General features: G+C 46.0%; 1 protein-coding gene across 2 annotated transcripts; it reads left to right on the plus strand.

The window, feature by feature from the left end:
- The first annotated feature begins 1,755 nt into the window (after window positions 1–1,755).
- Window positions 1,756–18,242, plus strand: CD83 (CD83 molecule). 2 transcript variants are annotated; one of them, XM_060111131.1, is made up of 5 exons: window positions 1,756–1,792; window positions 1,885–2,000; window positions 14,148–14,358; window positions 16,624–16,730; window positions 18,114–18,242. In XM_060111131.1, exons 1-5 carry the CDS (start codon window positions 1,756–1,758, stop codon window positions 18,240–18,242), a joined length of 600 nt encoding a protein of 199 aa, XP_059967114.1. The 2 variants fall into 2 exon arrangements, with proteins under 2 accessions (XP_059967114.1, XP_059967115.1); XM_060111132.1 differs by having other exon boundaries at window positions 18,117–18,242.
- The last annotated feature ends 2,941 nt before the right edge of the window (window positions 18,243–21,183 follow it).

Here is a 21,183-nt window from a genome sequence, read left to right on the forward strand (position 1 = left end):
AGTGATCAATGTCATGTAAATTAAAGGGGAACTAACATTTCATATTCATTACATTGGCAAACATGAAAAAGAATCTGATGATGCCAAGCCCTGCCGAGGAGAGTGTAAATGGGCACACATATTTTGGAGAACAAGATGTCAATATTTAATAAAGCGGTGGGATTGCTGGGTCAGAAGATCTGAGCATCCCCAGCTCTGTGCAACATTGTTTATAACACTGAAAAATTGAAAGAAAGCTTAAATGCAGGTATGGGATCTGGCAAGGGACAGATGTTTAATTAAGAATGTATCGCATACAAATATGTTTATTTTCTGTACCTGTTTTTGTATCTTTAAAAATTTCTTAATAAAAACATCACTTTTAGTGGGGGTTATGGGAAAGCGCACTGGCACAGAGCTAGTGTGACTGTCAATTGGTACAGCCACCTCCCAGGGCAAATGAAAATGTCATGTGATGCAATTCTTTTTAACCCCTTGAATGGACAAAGGTGGAAAAGTTCCATGACAGCTAGCGTTGCCAAGAGTGTTGGGAGAGAGGCGTGTTCATGCACTGCAGGTGGGAATGTAGTTTGAGGACAGCTCTGTGGAGGTAATTTTGCCAACAGTTAATAAAATCATAAATTCCCTTTGACCTGGTACAATGTCCTCTAGGTATTTATTCTAAGAAAATACGCCATATTAGAGCAAAGGTTTATCTACACAGAAGTTCATCATAATAATGACAGCGTTGTTTGTAATTTAATAATAGTAAAAGAAATAACTGATGCTAACATTATCTAGACTACTAACCCTAGACTAAACATGTCCAACACTAATAGGTTCTAATTTATGGTACAACTGTAGGCTGGAATATTATGTAGCCATCAAAATGATGCTCTTGAATCTTTTCAATGGTGTGGAAGCTCTTGCAAAATATTAAGCAAATATGAAGTAGATTACAAAACAGCACGTGCCGTATCTATGCACTGAAGCAAAGACACCAGAATGTTACCAGAGGTTACTTCGGGATGGTTAGAGGCAATTTTTATTTTCTTCTGGATTTAAAAAATTCTTTCTCATACATTTTCTGTGTGTGTGTGTGTGTGTGTGTGTGTGTGTGTGTGTGTGTGTTACCTTCGTTTTAATAGGAGGGGTTCTTCTTTGTTGAAATAATTTAAACAGGCTGGATGATATGGACGGACAACGCTAGAAGGCCGGGGGCCAAGTATGACGGATTTGCCGGGTTCCTTGGGAAACCTAGTCTGATGATCACAGAACCTGGAGAAGGGCGAGTCCTTGGGTTCACTGTGATGTCACCACTGGCAGCTGGGCGATCGGGAGAGCTGCTCCACCTCTCGGAACCTTGTTTCGCTTCCGTGCAAAAGACCTAACAGCCTCGGCTGGCCTGGCTCCCGGCTCTGTTTGGAGGGTCAGCGGGAAGGTGTCCGGCGTGCGCGCGCGGTTTGCCAAGCCGCGGGCGCGGTGCTTTCCTCAGGGATTGCTGTCGCCGCGGCTGGGGCGGCGGCAGCACCAGCTGCAGCAGCAGCAGCAGCAGCAGCGACGCGGGCTTGGGGCGCGGGGGCGGGGCCGAGCGCGGGGGCGGGGCCGGGGCAGCGGGGGCGGGGCCGGGCCCCCCCTCGCGGCTGGCGGAGGCGGGGGAGGCACGCCGCCGCTTCCGCCGCCCGCGGGGATCCCCCGGGACTGCCGCCCGGGGCAGTCCCGGTGCGTGCGGGTACAAGAGGTAGTTCCAGGGCCCCACGCCGGCAGTCCCCAGCGATGTCGCGCGGCCTCCAGCTCCTGCTTCTGAGCTGCGGTAGGGCCCGCGGACGCCCGGCGCCCCCCGCCCGCCTCCCCGGGACACCCCCTTTTCTCGCTTGCTCACGCCGCTCTTTCTCCCTCTTGCAGCCTGCAGCCTGGTGCCCGCGGCGCGGGAGGTGAAGGTGGCCTGTTCGGAGGATGTGGACTTGCCCTGCACTGCCCCCTGGGACCCGCAGGTCCCCTATGCGGTCTTCTGGGCCAAGGTAAGCGCGGCGAGACCGGCGAGTTAGGGTTGGGTGGTTTAATTGCAGACCGGGCAACCACCTTCCTTGAGCTGGCGACCCTCTATGGCTCGGGTTCGGGGGCATCTCCCATAGCTGAACTCGGTACCCGGTCTTCCCACACCCCTCTCCCATCCCGGCTCCAAGCCCAGCCGCATCCAGGCACAGGCCGACTTAGATTTAGTTCCACCGGGGACCTCAATCTTCTTGCCTCTAAAGGTGGCCCTGAGATGAATGATCCAAATAAGACGTTGTGGAGGGCAGAGAACCTCTGATTTGGATTAATTCCAGAGGCCACCTGTGGTTATGGACAGCAGGCCAGGGAGAAAGCAGCTAGTGCAGATTTGGCATTGGACGGGAGGAAGGTCTCCAGATTTCTGATTTCTGGTGTTTTGTGACTGTGGTGCTCATACATTTGGGGAGGCGGGGAGGGGGCACCTTGAGAGGAAGGACTGCCAGAAAGAAGCGATAGGCTTGTTTCTTAGGTGGTAGTTATCTGTCATCCCCGTTCTGGGGTACCCGTGGCCTCCTCCCTCTGGCCGTCCTGAGAGGTCCAGCAAGGAGGGCGTCTGTGATGGTGCCCAGAGGCGTCCCCGCATGTAAGAACAGTGTCACTGTCCCTACTGTAAGAGAATTGAGTCAGACTGAGGCTTTTTTAAGGTTTCCTCTGAACTGGAACCTTTGCAGGTTCTAAGATTGTGGTTCTGGTGGCACTGGAAGCCCAAGCAGCCACTGTTTGCTGTCACTGGTTTTTTTTTGTTTTTTTTTTTGCTCCCGGTGCTCCCCGCCTTTAATGAGGTTATTGCCACAGTGGCACCTCTGGCTGAAGCACAATGACTGTGATATCCCAGCCTTACTCTGCGGAGCTCACTGATTTGTCATCTTACCTTGCAGAAAATCTCTGTGTGTTTGTAGCTTTCCACAAAATCCTGGGTTTTCTTCTGCCCACCATAAAAGATGCTGTAAGAACCTGCACAAGTATCTAGCCATTTAACAAGGCAGCACAGGACTGTTAACCTCTTTGTATGTGTGTCTGTGTGTGTGTGTGTGTCTGCTAACCAGATTGTCAGTTCCCTGGGGACAGTGCTGCGCCACTGCTTTTGTGTATCCTGCATGGCACCCAGTGTTTGCCCTGCTAATTTTGAAGGTGCTCAGTGAATTCAGGCTGACCCTTTATGATTATGCACAGTGGAAACGGTGCTGGGGCCTCGGGGCACTGTATTGTGTATGACAGTAGGTTTGTTATTATTCCTACTTCATTTCCGCCTTATTCACTGTGGGATCAGAGAACACAGCAATTCCAAAATTGTTCCCCTGTAAAAACAATAGTATGTAAATAAAAATATTGTAAAACCAATATTATTTGAGTACTCACCATCTGCCAAGCTCTGAGGTAAATATCTATGTACATCAGCTGTTCCAATCCTTCCAATGGACTTAAGAGATCAATACTGTTACTGTTCCTGCTTTACAGATGAGGAAACTGAGCCTTAGGGAGTGAAATAATCTGTTCACTGTTACACAGCGGGCTAATCGCTGGAGGTGGGATTTGAACCAAGCAGTCTGGCTCCACAGCCTGGGTTCTTAGAGGTCTATCTTGTTATTTCTGTTTTCTCTGTTAATTACTTAAATAAAATGAAAGTGTCTTTGGGCTAGCCAGGCAGGGAGTTGGTTATCTAAAAGGAGGGGAAAAACATGAAACCACTATCCCTTTCAGAGAGCAATTAAAAAGGGAAAACAATATTAATATCCCCAGGGGAGTAATTACAAAGTACTCATGAAACAAGTAGATGAAATTTCAGACTGTAAAGTTCAAACAGTTGTCAAGTTAAATCTTGCACGAGGTCATTTGGAATGATGCAGTAAACCAGAGTGATTAACCTTTGACTTTTCCTTGGATGTCAGCTGATGATGTAACTCTATAATGTATGTGCTTATTTGTTGAACACAGTTCTTGCAAGCTTTAAAGACCCTGAAGGTCTCTTAAAGCTCTGTTAAGAGAAAAAGACAATAGTCTCTTGGCATTCTCTTTTTTTCTGTTGGTCCGTGGAATAGGGTCACTGAAAACTCATACCCTAGTTATTTTTTTTTAAGGAGGAAACTGTGATTGAGTCATGGTGGATAGGAGAGCTATGCTATGCCAGTAAACTAATCAGATACCTTGAAAGTGATATGCTTTATTTTTCAAGTACTTTTGAACAGATCTCAGCGTATTCTGTAGATGTTTGTTATTTTCCAGCCCAGTAATTATACTTTTGCATCGATTGTGCTTGTACAACAAAAATGGTTAGAGTGTTCTGGAAATAAGGCCAGGGGTGAAATGCTGAAATCCTGCATTTTACAGAAGATTATCTTGTCATTTCCTCCCACGACTTTCTTGTAAAATGTTTCAGTGATGCGGAGAGGTAGCTATGAAGTGAGGAATTTAAGCCTGGTGACCACAGCCAGCCTAGCTGGATCATCAGTAGGTTGGTTTGTAAAACCACTTTGCACAGTTGTAGGCTGCATGCTGATCAAGTAAGCAGAAAGTCCCTTGGAGTGTGGGGTTTCACCGCCCGCCAGATTGAATTGCATTCTTGCAATTCTGCGTATCACAATTACGGTTATAACGACTCACAATTTAAAAATCCATTTACCACTCAGTTCTCCGGCACCACAGAGCATCCTGCCACTGTCCAGTTGGCACTGATTACTTATGATTAACAAAAGGACCCACGTAAACCATGTGTTTCTTATCATGAGCCTTTTACCAAAAGGCTCGGAGCAGACGGCGTCCATTTAGTGTTTGCATCATTAGGGTGAGTTGGGAAGGAACAGTGTCCGTTTTATTCTCTCTGTTTCAAAGGTACAATGACAGGGGACTGGGCGGGGGGTGTAATATAGACATGCCCAGGGGTCAGAGGTGAAGCCAAGAGTGGGCAGAGATAGCCCAGTTCCTGTTAGCCTAACTCTTCTTTCCTGTGGACTGATGTCTTCCCAACAGGGATCCAAGAACGAGGCCTCCTCTCATCCCTTCCCGTATTGTACCTTTGAAGGCAGAGTGCATGATTGGGAAGAAATAGAAAAGTTAATGCGGTATATCCATTCAGTTTAGCTCTTAGGATTGTGAATAGACTGTGGTTGTTGAGGGAGGTATTTTGAGCTCTCCTGAGGCAAAGAGACGTTGGTGCATCACTCTCCTACCGAAGTAGAAGAACATGGCTGTGACCTTGGGTTAGATTCTAGCACAAGAGGGCCATAGCCCAGTCCCACGTCTGCCAGGAGTAAGGACATCCCTTAAAGAGCTACGTCTGTGCTGCCTGCGGAGCGGGTTCACGCTCCCTCTAATGGGGCTGCACTAGGTCTGGAACGGGAGGATGACACTGGATGAACGGAGTGTCCGGCCTGGTTCAAGTTCGCCACTGCTCGTAACGAGTGGTTACTTACGAGGGCAACGTCGCACCGTCTCGTGTTGTGCTGGGAGCCCCAGCACCCTAGGCTGAGGCATAATGAAAGAGGATATATAGTGTCATCTCTGAGTGACACCACGGGGGTGAGGACAGAGATGCGTCACAAGACCAGTGCCCTTTTTAGATGATTTCCAGAGGAAGGGAGAAAGGGGAAGTGAGACCATGATTTCAGAGAGTAGATCAGACTTGAACTTTACAATATTTAGGAGACATGCAGCTGTGGCAGGTCATGGGCTCTCCTGGGGACTAAAGGAGAGCAGATTCATGGGCTCGCATGAAGCTACTTAGAAAGTTCCAGGACAGTCGCTACACGGATATTGCTTGTCCTTGATTTGTTATGAGCTGTCCTCCATCTACGTTGCTGATCTCCTATTCAGTGGAGTCCTGTTTTTTGTCTCCAGCATCTTGTGTGATAAGGAGCCCCAAAGCGAGGAAGTGCTAAGGAGGAGCCTTCGGAGGGGCCAGGGTTGATGAATGGCCCGGGCAGATGGCATCTGTACAGCCACCAACCCTGATGGACCCACGAAGGAGACAGTGCATGCCGCTCACCGCACTCACCTGATTCTAGAGTGACGTGTGTTTTAAGATAGATTTGAGATGTTTTAGGAGCAAAAGGAAACATTTCTACATTAAATACAGAAGCGCCGAAACATTGAAATGTGAAAACGATGCCTGTGTGAGCATCAAAGAAAAATCATACCATCCCCGTTGGCACCTACACTACTCGACCTGATTGAATAACCTTTAGGTCAGACTATGAAAGGCAAAAAGTGAATTTCCAGATGTCTCCCATATTTACATTTTCCTCAGTTCGTAAATATTTCTATGTCCCAAATGTGTGCCAAGCCCTGCGCCTGGCAGTAGCCATCCTAAGACCGGGGTGGACCTTTTGCCAGAGGACTGTCAAAGGCATGGACACAGGAATCCACACGCATTTTGGGGGACTGAGGGGAAACTAACGATCTGGAAGGGAGAATCATACCACAGAGGACTGAGAGGTAATGCCAGCAAGCAGGCTGGGAACAGACTGTGAACACCCCCGAATGCTGAATTATAAGGGCTTGAACTTGGTCCTTCCGGCAGCAAGGAGCCTTTGAAAGTTTTTAAGCAAAGGGATAACATCGTGAAAACTATGTCAGAGGAAAAGCATATTTCTTGTGGTGGAAGACAGACTGTAATTCATCCCAGAAGATGAATCTCAGAGGGAAGCTTTAGTCTTTCACTGCAGTGAAACTGCCATCAGGTTAACTCAGGCTGCAGCACATCCCTGGGGGTTACCTCCCCTTCTCTCTTGGTCACCAGTCCTGTTGTCTACATGGTCCTAGGGAGGAGAGGGCCAGGCTCTAGAAGAAGTCCCAACCAGAGGAGGAGGATGGAGCACTGAGATTTTGGACAATGATGAGACACAGCAAAGTTGCTAAGAATCTTTCAGCTTGGAAGAGCGTAGGGAGGAAACAGGCAGCTGAGAGTTAAAGAGAAAAAACTGCAAACACTTGTTTTCCATAAATAAAACGGGGAACCCGAGTCCCATGAGGACTGATTATGTTAGTTCTGTACTTGGTTATGTCACTACACAAAGAAGAGGAAGTTAGAAGAAGGTCTTAGTGACATCAGGGAAGGTTTTATGAAGGGCAGGACTAAGAAGAGATACATTACCTAAAAAGAGGCTTCCTCCATCTGAAACTGTTTCCATAAGTCCTTCCTGGCTACTCTTGGGATAACCTCAAATTTTCTACCAACAGTGCTTGCTCCAACCAGAGCTGAACTAAAGTACTTCCCTAAGACTCTTTACACCTGAAGCATGTTTTTAATTTTTGTTTTTGCCCTGGGGTATACTTGGGTAAAATTTCTGTGTGTGTCATGTAGCTCTGGTATAGAAGTAAGAGCCCAAGGCTTGTGAATATCACTTGATATTTTTGTGGAGCACCAGCTAGTCTCTACCGCACGTTCTTGTCCCAATTGTCCAAGAGAAGATAGATTCCAGAAGAACTGGTAGTTGTCTAGGATTATTGGTCCAGATGGGGAAAACCTATGGGAATAGATAGATGCTCATTGCCATAGGCAATTCATGTTCACCTAGGACCTGACTCACTGGGTCAGTTCTGGAGAACAAAGGACCTGAGTCCAGTCAGACCCTGGTGTCTCTTTCACCGAGCAGTGGGAGGCATGTGAGCCTGAGTGACAAAGCAGGACTGGCCTTGAGGTTGGAGCCACGTGGAGATAGCCCCGCATGTGCCACATTTATTTCTGGGGTGGGGCAAGGTGCTGCTATCAATTAGGAGTCTTTCTGTTGTGAAGGCTTGTAATCCAATCAAAACTAGCTTAAAGAAAAGGGAATATATTGGCTCATGTGGTTGAAATAAATAATTTTTAAAAATCAAAATATGGTTCCTACTTCAGTTATGCCTGATGTTGTGGGTTAAATAGTGTCCCACAAAAAAGTTATGTCTCGGTCCTAATCCCTGGTATTTGTGGGTGCAACCTTATTTGGAAATAGGACCTTTGCAGATGTAACCAGTTAAAGTGAGGTCATACTTGATTAGGGTGGCCCTGAATCCAGTGACGGGTGTCCTTATAAGAAAACAGAAACACAGAGACAGATGCACAGGGAGAACACCACGTGAAGGTGAAGGCAGAGAGTGAAGTGATGTGTCTACAGGCCAAGGAATGCCAGCCTCCAGCAACACCAGAAGCCAGGAGCGAGGCGTGAAACAGATTCTCCCCTAGAGCGAGCACGGCCCTGCCAGCACCTTGATATTGGACCTTTGGCCTCCAGAACTGTAAGAGAATACATTTCTGTGGTCTTAAGCCGCTCAGTTTGCGGAAGGCTAAATTTGGAGGTTCGTGAATATCCTCAGGGCTCGGTGACGTTCTATCTCTCAACTTTTCCTTCCTTTGTGTTGGTTTTATTATCAGCCTCCACGTGGCAGTGAGATAGTAGCCGGTAACTGCAGACTTGTCTGTCCTCCCGAGATCCAGTGCAAAGCAAAAGACTGTGTCTCTTGCATCTCAACAATGTCAGATTATACTTAAGTGGCTTTGATTGGGTCATGGATCCATCAGAACCATTCCCTCTGGTCACGGAGGTCAGGCCAGAGTCCAATGTGCCTTTTCTAGAACCAGATGGAGTGTCCTCCGAAGGACGTGAACTCATAGCCCGTAAGGATGCCCCTCCCGGTCCAGCAGGACCCACAAGAAACTAATGGAAGAAGGACGATTGGCATGAACAGTGAGTGGCCTAACGTTGCCTTCAAAGCCCAACTCCAAAGGGTATTTTCCACATTATGATGGTGCCTTAGAAATTCAGAATGTTGTGGCCATTTTGGAGACCTTGTGGGCAGAAAAACTTTCTCCCTAGAGCAGAGATTGGGACTTCTAGAACAGCTTTGCCAGAGGAGATTGGAAGTATCAGCTGGAAGAAATGACTGAATGGGTGGGCAGAGTAGAAAGCTACTGGATACAACAACAATTCCTGTTACCAACATTACGGATTATGAAGCACTATTATGTGTTTTCTCACTTGATTCTTAAAATAACCCCATGAGGGAAGTAAGGTAGTTACAGACGAGGAAATCCAAGTCAGAGGTAAAGTGACCCAGCTACCTGATGCTTGACTTCAGGTCTTCTGATGCCAGAGCTAGTGCCCTTGTGTCTTCCTCATTGTTTCTAAAATTCACTCATTCATTAAATAAATACTTTTTGAATATTTCCTATGTGCAGGGAACTGTTTAGAACTTAGCTGTGAAAAAAAAAAAAGAGTGGTAACATTTTTAGCGCTTTCTGTGTGATTGACACTATGCTACAGTACCCACCTACCTCATCACAGGTATATTCACACCAACTTTGGGAGGTGTAGTTACCCTCCCCCATCTCAGGGGAGCAAACGAAGCCTGAGAGCTCCGGGCCCTTCGCCAAGAGCAGAGCTAGCCATGGTGGGGCTGGGGTTTGTTTCCACGTCTGTCCAACACCAAGGCCTGTGCTCTTAATTATGTTGCCTCTGCCATACTCATAACTCTGTTAACAGCCATAAATCCAACTCTGTCTGTTAGACCCAGTAAATTTCAAAGTGGAAAATCATTTTTCCAATAAAACTACAGTTAGAAAAATACGATGTTAATGCTCATACATTCTACCCCCATTATGACATCAACCTCTGAGCCAAACTATTTTGCATGTTATAAAGAACTGTTTTTATGATGAATGGGTATTATATTGGCACTTTAATTGAGCTGGAAACCAAGGTACATGAATGTTAGTGCATGGGAAATGCAATAAAAAAAAGCTGTTCGATGTGATTGGACTATATCAGATTAATTTAATACCACCTTTAAATACTAACATCCATTCCTTTAAATATGTTTAATTGTTGGATTAAATATTTATATGCATATATATATACACACATTTTTCTCCTCAAAAAAATCTCTTCCCTTTTCTTTTACTTTCCTATCACATTCTTAACAGATCTCATGCATGATAAATTTGGATTTCAAGGCTGTGGAATCAAAATTCTTTGCAATAGGAATGGAGCTGTTGTCCTCCTATATCCAAAGATGGTAATCTAGGAAGTTAGCATATATTTAGATAAAATTATGTAAACTTCTAAAAAAATCCCTTTTCACAATAGGGATTTGACTGAAATATTGGTTCAATTTCAGCCATATTTAGATATTTATTTGATTTCTTTCTAGTTCAAATTTATCCACCATTAAAAAAAACAATTCACATGCGTTTAAAATTACTACTTGTATTTGCTTGGTTTAGTATTCGGCAAATTAAAGAGAATTTATTTTAATTTAGGGCTTGTGGTTTCCTTAAGGTCAGGTCTCCATCTTAGAGAAGGAATATGGTATTTAAATTATTTAGTCAAATTGGAGGCCTTGAGACAAAAGTCCGTAGGCTTTCTGAAAATGAGATGTCGTCTATTTTGCCTTTTCTAATTCAATCAGAAAGATAAAATGTGTCAGCATAAGAGTTAACGCAGGGAATGTGGATTTTAAAAACATAATTTGGATGAGTGTTTTGAGGAATTAATTTGCCCACAGCGTGCTGTGGTGTAGCCCTCTGCAATGTGAGAGTCGCAAAGTGTGCGTTAAAGAGTTCCTGTCAGTTACACTCGGCTGTGAATGAATCTGAGGGTTCCTTTTGTTATAAATGACTATTTCCTAAAACGCTTTTGCAGAGACGCAATGAAACGCTTTTAGAATGTTGAGAGTCGTTCTTGCCCGTGGTTGATTCTGAGCCAGCTCAAATGTTTATAAGGATTCATGAAACCAAACGAAGTTGAGGATGGCCCATTTGCTGTTATTCCATGTTCCTCCCCCTGAAATTCCTTCGGTTCTTGAACAGTGCTGCTCGGGCCACGGCTCACTCACCCGATGCTGCAGGGTGATGGCTGCTTGGCCACGGTGCTGAAGACGATGATTTGAACTTTTGCATAAAGTCTCTTGGTACTGCTAGCGCTCCACTCGCATCTTGAGCATGGGACGTTAACATGGAAACTACAGCTATTTTTGCGGCTGTGGGCAGAAGGAAGGGGGAATAGGCTATGTACATACCTGCAGCTTGAAGCTAGAAGGAAGGTTCTGAACTATTTCCATGGGCACTGTGGGAAGTTACAGAAGGTTCCTTTTGTTACAGGTAGTTATCAGTCCCGGAGAGCTGTTTATCACTTTGGCAAGAGGTCCCAGGTTAAGCCAGGACTTCTCTCAGTTCTCTGGGTCTTTCAGGAAGACCCAGGAAGGGGCCGTTGGAAGATGACCCCGTGAGAGTTGAGATATTTTGCCACGATCCCACTGACGGCTGTGGTGGTTCAGTAAATCAGACTTCTGCAGGCTGCTTTGGGGTTCTTCGTTTCGACTTTCCCCTACCTCTTACTTTCATTCTCATGATTTCACCCTGCCTTGGCTTTGCCATTGTAAAATAACCTCTCTGGAGGTTTTGTCAGAGACCCGTGGGAATCTGACCATCACATAAACTACTTTTTGTTGTTACTGCTGATTTGTAAAATGAATTCTCTCCTGCAAATAGGCAGAAAGCCACTGCCAGTCAGCTCTGATCACCGCCGTGTACTTGCTTCAGCAGTTCCCAGCAGCCAGCGTGAAAAAGGGGCCATCTTTATGTAAATAAAGCACAATAGTTTATATTTCCACCAGCTCCAGAGGGGTTCTCAGTTTTTTGTTTTTGTGTTATTTATTTATTTTTTTTGATCTTGACTTTCAGATAGGTCTTTTTGAGTTGAGGGAGGGGTCACTGGATAGGAGAGAAGACCGCCCTAAGGAGAAAATCTGAGGTAGAAAATCTCAAAATGATTGTTGCAGCCAAGTTTCCATCTTTTCGGATGCAGGGATTTCTACAAAACTCAATTCCAGGGAAATCTATTGGAAAGAAATCTGAGTTGAACACATTTGGAGGTTAATTTAGAAAAGAGAAGCAGATTGAGTGGGGACTGCAGAGATAAGCGGAGTTAATTAGTTCAAACTGGCCTTGGGGGGTGAGGTGGGGGAGGGAGTTTTGGAAGCGGTTGGCCCGGGATGGTCCTGGGCACCTGACCCATCAAAAGCTCTGGTCAGAGGGAGCACTTCTGCCAGGCAGCAGAGGAGGGGAGAGGTGCAGGCACATGATAAGGCTGCAATTTTTGGTTTAATCAGACTTGAAAAGGGGAAAACTGGTCTAACTCAGACGTGTTCTAAAATCAGTTGGATGCCTAAGATTCCTTGACCACACCTCCTTTTTTTGTTTCCTTGTTTTCTCGCTCTGTTTTTGAACACCTAAATGCCCCAGTCTTGATTATTTTGGAAGGAACCTTTCAGCACAAGGACTGTCAGGAGATGGGATTTACGTTCGTAGACCTCGCCTGAGAAAAGCTATTAGTCTCAGCCCAGTGCTAGGAGTGAATGAAGCAGGGTTTCTTGCAGCAGCGATAAATCAGCCACCAGATGTCTCTGCAGGCCACTCCACAGGAATGCCAATAGGAGCCCGAGCCGTGGAAGCTGGAATCTGAGCTTTCCGTGCACCTCAAGGTGCATTCCCTGACTTAAGAAATGAAGCAGAAACCAAGGAGGGTGTGTGTGTGTGTGTGCATGTATGTCTTCTGTCCTGGGCTGCCTCCGCCTCACTGGGTGTTCCCCCCATTCCTTGGTTATTTATTTCCCTGTGCCGATTGCCTTTTGAAAAGTAGGAGAGGAGTTGCAGGGTGCCCCCAGTACAGGAGATTAAACAGCGGCAGGTGCAGGCAAAGACAGCAGCAGTGTCTGACTGCGGTGTCTTTTCCTAAGGGGGCCCTCTGGTGCGGCCACTATGCTGGGGACAGGGAAGGAATGCCACTGAATCCCAGGCTCCCTGTTGTTCCCCAGCCACCCAGCAAAGGGCTCAGGGCTGCCCTTGCACACTGGAAACGGTGATTGGCTTTACTGTTTATGTAAATGAGTTTTAGAAGCTTTAAAACATTTCAGTGGAGGATCAACGAGCAAGTTAACTAGACAAATTAAAAATATATCTGGGGAAAAAAGGAATTGATGGTGAACGTGATGTGTGCTTAATCGTGGAAGTAGGAAATGATGGAAAGACCCCACCAGTTTAATTGCAAGGACTGTTCAGGGAAAGAAAACCAGCCAGGTTAGTTTGGCTAAATTTGGCATCTACCCCAGTTGGGCTGGTCCATCCTGGGTACAGTGATTTAAGCCGTAATTGCCCTTCCATGTATATCTTGATATTACTACCAACCGACCTGACACATAAAATCTCCACGTGGCGCTGTTGTCAGCTGTCTTCCTGCCTTAGCAGAGGCGTGAGCGTGGTACGTCCTGCAGCGTCACAGATGACCCCACAGGTACACAGTCTCTGAAGAACAGGGTGTCCTCATGAGAGGCAGTGCTCATCTGCATCTCTGTGTTTTCTGTTGAGTTGTTTGGCAATGACCTTAACAGATTTAGAAACGTTTCCAAATAAAAGGCTGGGCTACAAAAATAAGAATCAGTCAGTGGGTGAGTTGGTATCTGAAGAAAACAAGAGAACATTGAATGGAGAACAACCAGCAAGAGAGTGTGATTCAGTGTGATTCACACGCTTCATCACATAATCATCAGTGACACGTGGTTATCATCAACAGGAACGCTCTCTCCTTCGTGTAGGGATACAGAGCATCATAAAAGGCAGTCCTGATCTTACTCTAAAAAAGATGGAGCCCTAAAGAATTCTCCTAGATTCTCTCCTCCTCCCCCAGACATCACACACACACACAGTATCTTGTTTTAAAACAATTAGCTGAGGATGGATTTTATGAAAACAAGAGGTAGAACCTTGATGTGGAGGCCCCGTGCTTGTAGGTTCTGGCAGTAGAGCATGATGTGGTTTGATTCTTGTTTTTTAAATTTATTCTATTGAAGTATAGTTGGTTTACAATGTTGTGTTAATTTCTACTGTACAACAAAAGTGATTCAGTTATACATATATATATATATTCTTTTTCATATTTTTTCCATTCTGGTTTATCACAGGATATTAAATATAGTTCCCTGCTCTATATAGTAGGACCTTGTTGTTTATCCATCCTATATATACTAGATTGCATCTGCTCATCACGAACTCCCAGTCCATCCCTCACCCACCCACCTCCCCCTTGGGAACCACAAGTCTGTTATCTATGTCTCTGAGTCTGTATATGATTCTTTCGTAACAGCTCACAAATGGCAGTGCAGAGACGATGGAGGTGCCCCAGGAAGACCTGCAGTACTATCAACAGAGGGCCTCTTCCGAGGCCCCCAGGGAAAGGCTGTATTCCCTGAGGATCCAAAACACTACCAGCTGCAACTCGGGGACCTACAGGTGCACTCTGGTGGATCCAGAAGGGCAGAGAAACCTAAGTGGCACCACGATCTTGAAAGTGACAGGTGAGGTGATCTGCGGCACCTGTTTTCTTCTTACAGTATGCAGGGCACTTTCTATGGGTCCTAAACTTGATCCCCTCAATCCAAGTTTACCCTGGAATTCAGAAGCTTTGGATAATATCTGTGGCTGAAAGCTAAATTCTACTGCAAGGATGTCATAACTTTCTCTACTTTATTTTTACTTTCTTTTTAATAAGGGCAGATCTACCCCAGTCTGACTGGGGTGGGTGCCAAATGTAGTCAGACAACTAAATCAAACAACTCTTACTCATGTAAGAGTCCTTCGGAGCCAATAGGAAGTTTCCAAGTCTAATTTTTGGAAGCCAGAGAAACTGGGTAGTCTCCCGAATATATCAGATAACTGTGTAATATTCTGCTCACTGGGGGCTTTCTAACCTGGCCAAGGGAGCTGCTTCCTGTTTCCACCTTTTTCACATGACAACAGTATTTCTCTCCCACTTTACAGCAATTGAATGTCCCAATACCTCAACTCAAGCCAAAGAAAAAGGGTACAGCAAGAAAATAGCGTTCCCGTGACAGAAGGCACATTTTTGCTCTATGCAGTAAGGCCAGGAATCAAGTATAAAGACAAGGATTATCTCCTTGGACTTTTTTCCATAACTTTTCTTTATGGAGCTTAAAATACGCCTTGCATTTGACTTTGGCCCAACTCTTGTTAGTGGCTGAGGCTTGAAATGACAAACATGTTGTTACAGAGGCCCTGACTTTGTACAATGGCTACTTTCTCCTTCCACGGAGAAGCGGAAAGGAATCTGACTCAAGATAATATTCCCGCACTCACAAGAATGCAATCACTGCTTAGGGGTCAGCATTTGGATTTGGTTCACTGTCTCTCTCTCTCTCTCTCTCTCTCTCTCTCTCACACACACACACACACACACACACACACACACCCACCAGCGTTTGGATTTGGTTCACTGTAAAACACACACACACACACACACACACACACACACACACACACACACACACACACACACACACACACACACACACACACACACACACACACACACACACACACACACACACACCCTATACCCTTCTCAATCTCTAGCCCTTTACACTGCTTCGTTTGTCTTCATGGCATTTACTGTACCTGCCGTGGTACGCTCCCTCAGTGAGAATTATTCACATGAATGAGAAATGCGAGCAGCCTGGCAGGAAGCAGAGAAGGCAGGCGCGTCCTGCGGGGAGCAGAGAGGAAAGGAATAGAGAAAAGCTGGCTTGCTTTCCCGTCCTCCGCGAAGGCAGTGCTGCCTACAAGTTGAGTGGTCAGACTAGAGCCACTGGATCTGGTTCAAATATTAGCTCAGCGGCTCATTAGCATCTTACCTTGGGGAAACCTCTGAGCCTCGGTTTTCTCATCTCTAAAATGGGGATAATATAATATTGCTATTATCTACAAAACAGGCTTGTGGTGAAGGTTGAATGAGATACTGCGCTGCCTGGGCTGGGGGTACTGCATGCTCGATAAATGTTAGAACCATCCGTGGCTCTCAGCCCTTCTCTTCTGGGGTCACAGACCTCTGTGAGAATCCATCCCCAGACCATTGCACAAAGTCTTGAATCCAGTTTCAGGGGTCGACAGCTGTCCGGAGGCCCGTCCGTGGCCCTGAGGGCGGAAGCCCCTCCTGTCACCCTCACTCCGTCTTCTCCTGCCCCAGTCCTCAAGCCAGCTCCCTGAGCAACCTTGCTGCACATTGGGTGTCGTGCTTGAGCGGGGAGAAGCTGTCCCCGCCTTGTCCCCTCCTGGGCTGAAGGCCTCCCTCCTCCTTCACTTGCCCCCTTCCCGGGGCTGAGGCCACAGCCTTTAGCAGCCCCCAGGGAGCTGTTCTGTAGCCCCCACCTTGGCTGTCAGCCTTGGTGGAGGGGCTTTAACAGGCCTACAGAGACACATCGACTTGTTCTGTAATAACAGGGCAGTTGTGCCACCTGCCTTAATCCCTCAGCCTCTCTGAGCCTCGGCTCCTTCTTCTGTAAACTGGGGTACTCAGACCTGCCCCTGAAGGTTCAGCGAGATGCTGGACATCAGCCCCTTTGCATGGAGCCAGGCACAGGGTGAGTGTGAGCGCCAGCTGTGGTCACCACCGTCATTACCGATGTCCTTCCCACGGTACAGATGTGAGGGTAAGCAAGGGAGACCAGTAGGACTTTAAAAAGCCAGAACACAACATTCTTAGCTTTTTCATCCTGGTAGAAGAGCCCCGTTCAACGGCTTCATATTTTACGTATTTCTTTTTAAAGGATGCTCTAAGGGACGCAAAGAAGAGACTTTTAAGAAATACAGAGCTGAGGTTGTCCTGCTGTTAGCTCTGGTCACTTTCTACGTGACACTCATCATTTTCACTTGCGTAAGTATCTTTCTTAAACATCTCTCATTATTAAAAGATCACTTGGGTTACCAATCGAATGCGTTTTGTAGACAGTGTGAGTCATTTCATAATGGCAAGAGACCTAGTCACAGAACCCTGGCCTTACAGAGGCCCCCAGACTGTGAGAATCTCTCTGGGAAGCTCCCAGCTTGTTTTCCATCTGGTGGCTCCACACAGAGCCTTGTGAAGAGAAAATAAAGTAAGATAGTGGTGGAAGTTTGTGAAATGCCACAGGAGCCTCCTAAAGCACCAGCAGGCCTTGTAGATACGGTGGAAGAAAGTTGGACCCTGCCCATCCACCATCCGGGCGAGGTGCTGTTCTTCCTGTAGGCAGGTGAGCAAGCCCGGCCACCCTGGTGATGGATCCATCTCCTTGGTTGGCCCTTGAACTCTTTTCTCTTAGAGATTCCCTCTTATCATTTTGGTACTTCCACCCCCCCCCCTTTTTTTTTTTTTTGGTACCTCTGGTTGCTATTTTAGATATCACTTTTTAAGAATTAATCCTGAGAAGCCAGAGGTACACAGGGTGTGGCCTGGGATAGAGGACTGCTGGCCAGTACTTGGGCGTCCTTGACATGCCCTTGACCTATTGGTTGCAGACTCCAGCCTAGACTCCTCCCTGCCCCCCGAGCCTCTTTGTGTGTGGCTGGTCACCTGGGTTGACAGTGGTCGTAGGGGAGCAGGGCCAGCTCTGGGCCTGACCCACTAGGAACTGATCTGTCCCATATGTCTCAGCATATCAGGAGGTACTGGCTATTTAGGGACCAGGACATCGGTCACCCAGGAGCTATTCCAGCACTGGTTCTTGTCACTCACTGGCCCCTTCTGTTCACTTGCTTGACTCTGGCTGAACACTCATCTCTCTGGTTGCTATTTTAAACATCAGTCCATCAGAAGACTCCACTGAGTGCCTACTGTGTATAAGGCATTATGCTAGGCACTGGAGGGCATGTAAAAAGGCATAAGAACTATATCCTTCCCCCAGGGAACTTACAGCTTGGTCTTTAAAGTTATTTGCATATAAGAAGCTAATTAGCAGTACCGGGCGGTTAATTTTAAAAATGAGTGATTCTAGTTTTTTGTTGGCAAATGCCTGTTTCTTTGGGCACTGATTTTCCATGCAGGAAATCCTAGTGTTAGGGTCTGGAAATGGCCCCAGTCTGTAACTCCTGGTTGAGGTTTGGAGATACCAGCGAAATAGCACAAGCCCACTGTAGAGTGAGTGACGTAGCCCACATCACGAGGGCTCCCACATGAGCTGTCCAGTCAGCTCCTAGTGAATGGAGTTTAAATCCAGGTGACAGCTGAAGCATTTTTCCAATTATTCACTTCTCAACGTATCTCTTTGATTTTATTTTTCAGAAGTTTGCACGACAGCAGAGTATTTTTCCAGACTTTCTTAAACCTGCCACAGAACATGCTTTTCTCCCAGTTACCTCCCCAAATAAGCATTTGGAGCCAGTGACTCTTCACAAGACAGAACTGGTGTGAGCAAGGTTTCTGCAGATTGTTTTTCCAAGGTTGAAGGCTCCGTGGTGTGCGTCCACGTCACACTGAACAGGAGAAGCCTGAGCCCCACACTGAAGACACCATCCTTCCTGTGAAGCCCTTCACTTGACTGAACCATCCAAAAGTGGATCCCACCCCACGTTTTGTGAGCAGGGCCTTGAAAATTGTGACATGACCACAAAGCACGGGGCCGCCTACAGGGTGCTTTTCCAGTGCTGCTTCTTTATGACCTTCTTAGCGTTTTATTCAGCTATCTGGTCAACCTCTTGGACAGGGTTTTTTTTTTTTTTTTTTTTTTTTTCAGTCTTAGAAAAGCTATGGTGAGATGCAGTTGGAAAAGGACCTTGGGATACGTGAATGCCTGGAGTTGGCCCTGTGTAGACCCTTGAGGGCAGCTATCCTCTTCCACATCTGGAAAACATCTCTGAATTTGCTGTGTTTTCTTGTCTAAGCCCAGATGTTTTATGTCTGGGAGAAAGTGACAGGCTAAGCTGAGAGACAGAGGGAAATATTTAGCAAATAGTTTCCCGGCATGAAGGCCCTGCTATTACCAAGGAGCATGATGTGTACGCGGAAATAACAGGTCAATGAACTGTCCCCAGCAGGGCCTTTTTATCTGGGAAAGGCATCCATAAAGAAGCAGTAGAGAAGAATGTCACAATTATTTTTATATCTGTGTATACTTGTCAAAGAAGGATTTGTGCTGCTTCTCCTCTTGAAATCTGTATCTTCAGTTAGATATCGTTAACTGACAAGCACCCTGTATATGGAGGGTGAGAAGAAGTCGGAAACTGTGACAATAGGAGGGAGAGCTACTTAGGGACCTGATGAAAATGCTGGACCAATTGTGCAAACTGGACGCTGGCCCCAGTTGTCCCACAACTTAGCTGTCTGATCTTGGACAAGATCCTTATGGTTTCTACTTTCTCAGTTGTAAACCGAAAGGTTGATGTATGAGTTGATTGAAAAAAACGTATGTGAAAATCCTTTGAAAGAGTATAAAGCACTATCCAAATTCCAAACTCCTTTGGGTCGTCTTCCTTATTATTGCAGTGGTGTTCTGGGCATGAGAAAATGCTTTTCATTTTTTATGTTTTCCATCGTTCCAAACAAAGAAGGCTACAAAGGACACTTTCCCATAGTCTTCTGTATGAATTCCTTTGGGGAAGTGAGGCCAGTCCAGTGGTCTGTTCTGTTCTTGAAGCACCGGCCAAAAGTACTCCAAGATACGGACACTCAGGGGCCACCAGGCCACGGGGAGACGGGAGTTCTCAAATGTCCCATTGACGTTCTGGCAGTTGTTGGGTTTCTCTTATCAGACTTGGCCCTTTCCCTACTTATTTTCCGAAGAGAATATTGCCCATGCTGATGTTAGGGAGTAAAAGGGACGCCAAGTTTAGTGTTTTTGCCTCTTTGTCATAGCCGTCATGGTATTAAATGTATGCATGTGAAGAGGGAGTGTTTTTCTCTTTTATATTTAAGACTACTCGTAAGACTTTGCGATGAGCGCTGGTACGTCTGTACACTAGTTTGAGAACCAGACCCAAGGTGAAATTCTAGAATTGAAGGCATGGCTGAGTCCTTCCTCTGAGTGTGTGTGGGGGGGGGCATTTATGGCAGGTAGACGTCTGTGAAATGGCATCTCCTTCTTCCCAAAGATGCTCCCGAATCCATCCTCGAGTTGCCTTGCCACCAGGCAGTACGTGATCAGCTTGACCACACGCATGACCATAGGTGGGAGGGATGGAAAGGAGGAGGGTTTTTACTTCAGGAGGATGTGTAAAGTCAGGGGCTCTGTACCTGGGATTCACGGGGTTTCACTCAAAATTCTCAAGGAGTTCCATTACCTCCCCTCCCCCAATGGTAAGAACAATCTAGTGCAAGTGGTTGGTGGTTGTAATAGTTATAAAAGCATTATAGGTGAATCCACTTTGGAAAATGACTCTTTGTGAAGATGAGTGCCCATAATATGTCTGTAAAAGCTATAGATTCCCTTTCAGTGGAATCAACTCCATCCTCAAACGCTTTACCAAAAATGCTGGTGAGACCGTTGGCATGGTAACGAAGAACTCAAGAGTCTTTAGCTGGTTTGACGCCCAGCTTCACCACTTAGAAGTTTTACCACCTTGGGCAGGGGATTCACCTCTCTAAGCCACAGCTGGCGGTACTTTAGAATAAGAATAAAAATAGTATCTGCTTATTGGCTTGTGTGAGGATTAAATGAGATAATATATCTAAGAGCCTAGCCCAGGATCTGGCAAATAGTAACATTAGAACAAGATGAACCTGAGAACAAAAAAGGAGAAAAAGGCAGCAGAGAAAGTGGCAAGGACAGTGAATATGTGACAAAGTGCGTTTGTTAAAAACAGAACTGACCTGGTGGGAGAGTCATGTTGCGTTCAGAGGATTAATACAAGATGAAACTAAGTGCTTCATGGTCATTAGAATTATAGTACCTGAGAGGCCAGGGAGGGGGGTGCCCTTCATCAGTTTGGATTGATTTAAGCTAAAAAAAAAAAGATGGAAATTTGAGATCAGGTAGACTCAACATTCATACTTAGTCTTTGGTATAAGAAAAGGGGTGTGTGTGTGTGTGTGTGTGTGTGTGTGTGTGTGTGTAAGAGAAACAGGTGAGAGAGAGAAGGGTCAGGGTGGGAAGGGTAGAATTTATCAAAGACAGTGAGCTGCTTTTCCACTGCCATCATTGAAGCCTCTCAAGGTATTTCAGCGGAGGTAGATGATCATCGACCATATCTATGTCTCTGTTGCCAGGGAGAGCTTTGTTTTCAGAGCTCTGCTTTGTCTATGGAATTAGATATACGGTTATAATAATTTCACCTTGGGATGTCCCAAGACATAAACACGGACATGAATATTAGCTCCACGTTCTCCCAAAAGAAGGCTTGTGAGTTTTGTTTTCATA

This window comes from Mesoplodon densirostris, chromosome 10 (genome assembly GCF_025265405.1).
Source record: "Mesoplodon densirostris isolate mMesDen1 chromosome 10, mMesDen1 primary haplotype, whole genome shotgun sequence".
In the NCBI taxonomy this organism is placed as follows: Eukaryota; Metazoa; Chordata; class Mammalia; order Artiodactyla; family Ziphiidae; genus Mesoplodon; species Mesoplodon densirostris.